The sequence below is a fragment of the Panicum hallii genome, chromosome 3 (assembly GCF_002211085.1).
Source record: "Panicum hallii strain FIL2 chromosome 3, PHallii_v3.1, whole genome shotgun sequence".
Taxonomy (NCBI): Eukaryota; Viridiplantae; Streptophyta; class Magnoliopsida; order Poales; family Poaceae; genus Panicum; species Panicum hallii.
In genome coordinates, this window is record NC_038044.1 from 13,420,527 (window position 1) to 13,427,599 (window position 7,073).

The following is a 7,073-nucleotide window of genomic DNA, read 5'->3' on the forward strand; positions in this document are numbered from 1 at the left end:
TCATGGCACTAAAAGAATCATCTAAATTTTATTGGTATATGATGGATGAGTTAAATTTTCAGTTCTCAAAATTCTACTCCCCTAATCTCCTACTCGTTTCCTTTCTTTTCCTGAAAAGGTTTCTACTTTTTAATTATAGTAAACATTCTAAGAAGAGTTTCCAAAAACTTTCTTGAAGAGGTTTTACTATTGTTTTATCCCAAATTAGTTATTTTTAAGAAGTTTCCCCATATCTGGTCAGTTATACAAAGTGCGCGGCTGATAGCTTGGACATCTTCCCAGCATATATTGCTTGATGCCATGCTCTGTGTACACAAAATGTGCTTGGCTCAGCTATTGCACCCCGCAAACTTTGGGAGTACGTACCTCGCTCTCAATACAACACTTGAGTTTTATACATACCCAACTCACCTACAACTACAAGGTTAGCTTTTAGAAGAATGGTGGCTGTTAATACTTCAAGGACAACATACTATTTGATGATGACTGCAAGAGGGCGCATGCACGTTTAGCTGATTAGAACCGCTAAAGCTATCAAAGTTTGGAGAAGACGAAATATTGGGAAGAGCTTGGAAATGTAAAACTACAATCAGCCATTGCACAAGAGATACAAAATTTTCTTGAAGTAGCGCAGGAACAAAGACAACTGTCAGAAGAATAATTGGAGTTCAGAAGGCACCTCAAACAAAAAATCGTTGGGCTAGCTGTGATCCACAAAGCCAGAGCGAGGCAACATTCGAGATTAACATGGATAAGGAAGGGAGGTACCAATTCTAGATTTTTCCAACTACATGGAAATGCAAGAAGAAATAAACATTTTATAAGAACTCTCAAAACCCCAAATGACACGGTTAACACTAAAAAGGAGAAAAAAAACATATACACTGACTGAAGAATAGCACTGTAGTGTCCTGCTGTGGAAAGAATAGACACGAGTAGTACAACAATAATCCTGAGGTGTTGAAAGGAGAAAGAAAAATAAAAAAAAATCAACATCAAATGTCTGAACATTTATACATATGCACTTACTTAACGCCTTCATAAAAAAGGTCACGAAGATCTCCTTGAAGCCAAAAAAAGAATCAAATAAGACGGCGTGGGCAACAAAGTCTTCAGCGTGCAGCAGGACCCGTGGGCATCGTTGGCACCCTCGCAAAATTGTGCTCCACCTCAAACCCGGTGCTGGTCTGGCTCACGTCAGTGGACTGTCCATCAGCGGCGTACGCGTTGTAACCGGAGTACGGGCCGCCGCCGGCGGCGGCGTAGTAGCCGCCGCTCGCGTCGCCACCGCTGGCACGGGCCTCCTCGAGCTCGAGGCACTCCTGCAGCTGCGCCACAACTTCCGTCATGGTGGGCCGCTGCGCCGAGGCCTGCGCGGTGCACTTGAGCGCGACGTCCGCGGCCTTCCACACGCTGTTGACGTCGTGGTCGCCGCGCATGCGTGGGTCCGCGACGCCCTCGATGTTGCCCCGCGCGAGGCGCTGCCGCGCCCACTGGATGAGGCTCGTCGGCTCTGGGTCGCGCAGGATGGCTGGCCTTCCCGTGACCAGCTCCAGCAGCACAACGCCGAAGCTGTACACGTCGCTCTTTGTCGTTGGCTGCATTGTTGTATGGTACCTGCACAATTTAGTGGCAGATTTGTCAAAATTGATTTTTTTTTTGGAAATCCAAAATTGAAAATTGGAAGTGGAGGAGTTGTGTGAAGGGTTTATGGTAAAGAGCAGTGGGGTTGGCATACTCTGGATCAACGTATCCGAGTGTACCAACAAGCGTGTTCGTAGACATATGAGTGGCGTCGTCACGATAAGCCTTGGTCAAGCCAAAATCGGCGATCTTGGCCTCTAGTTTTGCATTCAGTAGGATGTTGGCTCCCTTCACATCCCTGTGAATGAGAGGCGGGCTGCACCCCTTGTGTAGATACTCAAGCCCTGCGTGCACATCACCACATCAGTGTTCGACATTCTAGTAGAATCAAAACTTCAATAACAAACTGTCTGCAAACGAAAGACTTAACCAGGTACCTTGCGCTGACTCCATTGCAATCCTGAGCCTCTGTCTCCAGCTTAAGAATCCTGTGTTGCGGCCATTTCCTGCATGTGGGCCGGGTCAGCAATTTGGCAGTTTGAACTTTGAAGTGCTGTAGTGTAGTGTACCATGCAAACTGATAAAGTCCATAAATGCTAAACAAGTTAACATACCTGAAATGTGCTCTTGCAGGCTTCCTTCGGACATGTACTCGTAGACGAGCGCCATGTAGTCCCCGTCCTTGCAGTAACCGATCATCGACACAAGATTCTTGTGATGAATCTTCGTCAAGGTCTGGGCCTGAAAAAGCGACCACGACCAGCGGTCACAATTCATGCAAAGTTTCTTGTTACGAATCTCTACCTGGAGCCATGAATTGGTTCTGAAGAAACCCATCCTATTCCTACCTCGGCGAGGAACTCCTTGACGCCCTGGTTGGAGGAATCTGAGCGCAGCTTGACAGCCACCTGCGTGCCATCCTCCAAGAAGCCGTCGTAGACGTAGCCGAAGCCTCCCCGGCCGAGCACGCGCTGGAAGCTGTCCGTGATCATCTCCAGCTCCTTGTACGTGAACCGGCGGTTCTCGAGCTGCAGTGAGCTCTGCGGGTACGAGCCACCGCCTGCTGACGGCGCCGGCGCATGGCTCACCGTCGTCTCATTCTGAGGCTTCACAGAGTTGCTCGTGGGTCCTGCATGACATCACATACAGCATCAGCTTCGTGTTAAGGATGAAGAGATAGCTAGAGCAGTCAGTAGAACAGTTGATGTGTCACCTTGCTTCTTTCGTCTACAGAAGCAGAGCAGCAGCACTGCCACTGATACTATCACCACAACCAGAACTACAGGAACGGCGATGTAGATGGCGAGCTTGCTCTTCGTTTTCGTTGCCTGACATGATTTGCCGTTGGTGCAGAGGTTTGGGTTATCGCCATATCTACAGACAGATGAGATGGTTAATGACGGCACTGATTTAATCAATCTGTCAGGTAGTAATGGGATCAGGGTGCGGACCTTAGATTCAGGGAGCCGTCTTGAACTCTTTTGAGAAGTCCTGAAGGAATTGATCCACTGAGCTTGTTGCCTGTCAAATCTCTGAAAGGAACCAAATGCTACTGATATGAGTCAACTCGACGCCTAGGAAAAGTCGAAATTCGGAAAGTTTCAGACTTACAGAACTGTCAGTGAAGATAACTGTGAAAGGGAGTCAGGAACTGAGCCTGCCAAGTTGTTGTGTGACAGATCTCTGCAAGACGTGGGACAAGAGATGTCAAGTTAATTGTTTCAGAGATCCACTAAGAGATCAAGATAGATCATCAAGGGCTCCACACGTACATGTACTGGACGGCCTTGAGATTTGCGAAAGAAGACGATATATCACCGTTCAGACCGCTGAAGGACAGGTTTCTGCAAAATATGAACTCCCACTAGCTTAGTTTAACAACGCCGCCTAACTTTTATTATTATTCTCTGGATTTTTTACTGTTTCTGAGGAGACACAGAGAGGCACCATGTTACCTGTGGGCGTTGATTGTGGCACCTCTCAAAGACCGTAAAAAAAAACTTCTTTTGTCATCTTAAGTCAATAATGTATACAAGTTTAAGATACTTACAGGCTGGTGATTCTAGGAGGACTGGAAATGGCATAGCTGCATGTCAACCCCTCCCACGCGAGAGTCTTGGGCACGCACGGGTCACCCATCCAGTTCTTCTTCACCCCATACTTGGCCTTGATCGCCGTGATGGCAGATACTGTTGATTGCGCCCAAGCGGCCAAGCTAGTGTTCATCAGCTCATGTACGTGCGGTATGTGTCTGTCTTCATGCTCGTACTGTCCTTTTGTTTTGGCAAAAAAAAATCAGAAATGCACGTACCGTCCTGGGAGTCCGTGCCAACATTGGTGGTGGGGATGACGGAGAAGACCTCGACGGCGTTGATCATCGGCGGCAACGTGGAGTTGGCGGTGGCGTTGATAGAGATGTTGTAGTGGGGGAAGCCCCGGCCGGGGTTGCTGTTGTAGATGGTGTCGGAGATGAGGTACATCGGCTTGTAGGGCTTGGGGTACCACGGCTTGCCGTTGAGGTTGACGTAGAACTGGCGCGTCGCGTTCCCGGGCAGGAGCTCAAGCTCGGAGAAGTGCATGTTGGCGACGTACCCCGGCGTCGGGTCCTTGGGCTGCGGCTCCGGGTCCCAGGAGAACTCGATGTTCCCGGACGCGTTCCGCGGCGTGACCGCCGTCTGCAGGACCTTGGTCGGCACCTCGAACATGTCGTCGTCGGCAATGTCCTCCACCCTCAGCGTCGTCGACACCGAGTTCCAGGCGGCGGTGTTGACCCAAGGTATCCAAACTCGGTCGTGCGGATCGTCAGGGTACCTGATCGATCATCAATTCGAAGATTTTTTTTTTGCGGCCGATCAGTACAAGGATTTCCCTATCTCTTCGGCTGAGATCATCCCGTGAGATCATTTTGGTCTCACCTGATGATCGCGGTGGAATTGGTCGGGCCGAAGTTGAGCCTGGCGTAGAGGACCAGGCCCTGCGTCGCGTTCGCCTGCGGGTAGAGCGTGCTCTTGAGCGGCCTCAGATCCAGCCCGGAGATGAAGGGCGTCCCGGAGCCGGTGTTCACCAGGCACACCTGCACGAAGTCGTCCGGCACGAGGACGATGGCCTCGAGCATGATGGCGGAGCCGGCGTCCGTGACGTTCACCATGGTCCAGAAGTTGACGCCGATGTAGAGGTCGAAGATGGGCGGCCGGGCGAGGTTGTCGTAGTTGCCGTACTTGAAGGTGGCGCGGAGGAGGTACTTGAGCCCCGCGACGATGGAGCGGAGCGTGTAGCAGTTGCGGACGCCGTCGGGGAAGCTGCGCACGTTGTGGTAGCGCTTGGAGAGCGTCGGCGTCATGTACTCCGCCGAGATGTTGTGGTTCGTGCCGGCGTCGATGAAGGCGGCGTCCGGGACGTACGCCAGCTTGGTGGCGTCGTCCACGTAGCTCGCCGTCCCCAGCAGGCCGCAGTCTATGTTGATGAAACCTGATCGCAGATCCAGTTCGTCAGTCGTGCATGGTATGCGTCGCATTGTGCTGTGATGCCGTTCATGCAGTAGGTGGGATCTGTGAAAAAAGGAAGGCCGAGAGATTTGTTGGGCATACCGATGCTGTCTGGCTGCGCACGAGCTCGGAGGACGCCGGCGGTGGCGGCTACGGCGAGGCAGAGGAGCAGCAGCCGCGACCTTGCCGCTGCTGGTGCCATTGCTCTCGGTGTGGATTGTTCCATTTGCAAGCAGCCACTAGAGCATCATTTATCTTCAGCTCTAGGCGCTGGTTCTACACATTAAACAAAGGCTGTTTTAGAAATTCTCTTGGCTAAGCACACTGATTACATCGAGACCACGATGATTAACCACGTCAGCACAGCTATATCCGGCAGCCCAGCGCCGCCTGCGCCTGGCATACGACAAACCGTATCCAGACGACTCACTGCCAAGTGGGACCGGCTCGGGCAACAGCTGGTCACCTCATTGCGGGACCGGCATGTCAGCGACTGTTTATTGTTGTGGCAGCGGCGGAGACATAAGTGGAGCAAGTTGACTTTCTTGGGGCCCGGTCAACGGCCTTGCTGGCTGGGGACACGACTTGGGAGCCGACTTCGGCGGCCGTGGGCCCATTGCCAGTGGACGGCTGACTTTTTGCCCTGCCAAATTGCGATTGGAATTCTGGAGGGAGATCGTGCAGAGGTGGTTGTGGGCAGCTCGTGCCTGAAATGATCCATGAAGGCATTGACGATGAAGGTTGCAGCGTGCCATGAACCTCCTTGCCGGAAGAGGTTAGATTATGCAAATGCCATTCCACTTGAACTTGGAAAGAGTAAAAAGCACGGACGTTACATGAATTTGGCAGAAAATATCGTCCAGGTTCCCAAACTCTAAACATGCATATATAAATCCCTAAACTAGCTAATCGGTTCACGTGAGGTCCAAATCTCCATAATCCATGTTAAATTGCATCCGTGGCACGCTGCCCGTACGATGATGTGGACCTACTATGTGGGTCCCCACATATCACGTCAACCTGTCTTCTCCCTCCCTTCCCCTCACCCCATGATGAAGATCAAGCTCCCCATGACGGAGCTTGCCCAGTCGGCGGCGGCGGCCTCGCGCGAGAGGGACGGTGTCAGATCTGGGCACACGGGACTGTCCACGTGGCACACTTCTCTTAGAATACGGGATGGGATATGGTCCACACCCTACATCTGTTGTAACTAATACAGTAGTGAAACTAGTCAGACACGGTAGGAAACTACACAAGAAGTATTCGAGTAGGACTCCTGGACTTGTATCCGACTAGAACTTCCATATAAACCTGTCTCCCCAGACTATATAAGAGCGGACAGGGACCCCCTTGGAGACCATCATCATCAAAAGCAATACAAACCATATATGACGTAGGGTATTACGCTCTTGGCGGCCCGAACCTATCTAAACTTTTTGTTCCTTTGCACCTTCGAGTTTCTGATCTCGGCGACACTCTACCTACAAACTCACCACCTCGGTGGTATCCCTCGGTGGTCGTGGCGGTAAAACACCGACAGCTGGCGTGCCAGGTAGGGGTGTTCATCGAGCATCCATCGGAGAATTCAATGGCATCTTTCAACTTCACCAGCGCTGTGCTCGACGAGGGCACAACTTTCATTTTCAGCTCCTGGATCTGCGTCGCCAACGGTTTGGGTGGCTTCAACAGCCACCTAGCCAACTCCAAGAAGCCGGAGGCCTCTTCATTAACTCCAAGCAGCAATCTCGACGAGTTCATCGACAACCTCGACGATTCGTTGTTTCCCGATCTGGCATAGCAGATCGAAAAGATCTCCGTTTTCAACGCGACTTCCACTCGTGATGCACTAGATCTAGTCGGGTCGGATTCAAACCAACCTGAAAAGACCACACGATCTAAATCCATCTCCAACTTGGAGGAGGATTTGGATCTACTGCTCAAGATCAAGGACGTGGGCACCACCGCTTGCCGGGGGGCCCTGTTTTTGACTTCCACTCGAACTCC

The 7,073-nt window shown here is 51.3% G+C and overlaps 1 protein-coding gene across 1 annotated transcript; it reads right to left on the reverse strand.

Annotated features, from left to right (window-relative positions):
• Nucleotides 1–804: 804 nt before the first annotated feature.
• LOC112887864 (putative leucine-rich repeat receptor-like protein kinase At2g19210) lies at nt 805–5,295 on the reverse strand. The gene is made up of 13 exons (XM_025954147.1): nt 5,172–5,295; nt 4,500–5,052; nt 3,896–4,395; nt 3,635–3,773; nt 3,357–3,428; nt 3,196–3,267; nt 3,036–3,116; nt 2,798–2,958; nt 2,433–2,713; nt 2,199–2,325; nt 2,022–2,090; nt 1,739–1,928; nt 805–1,617 (listed from the first exon to the last, which is right to left on the reverse strand). Exons 1-13 carry the CDS (start codon nt 5,293–5,295, stop codon nt 1,113–1,115), a joined length of 2,874 nt encoding a protein of 957 aa, XP_025809932.1. The 3' UTR covers nt 805–1,112.
• Between the last annotated feature and the right edge of the window lie 1,778 nt (nt 5,296–7,073).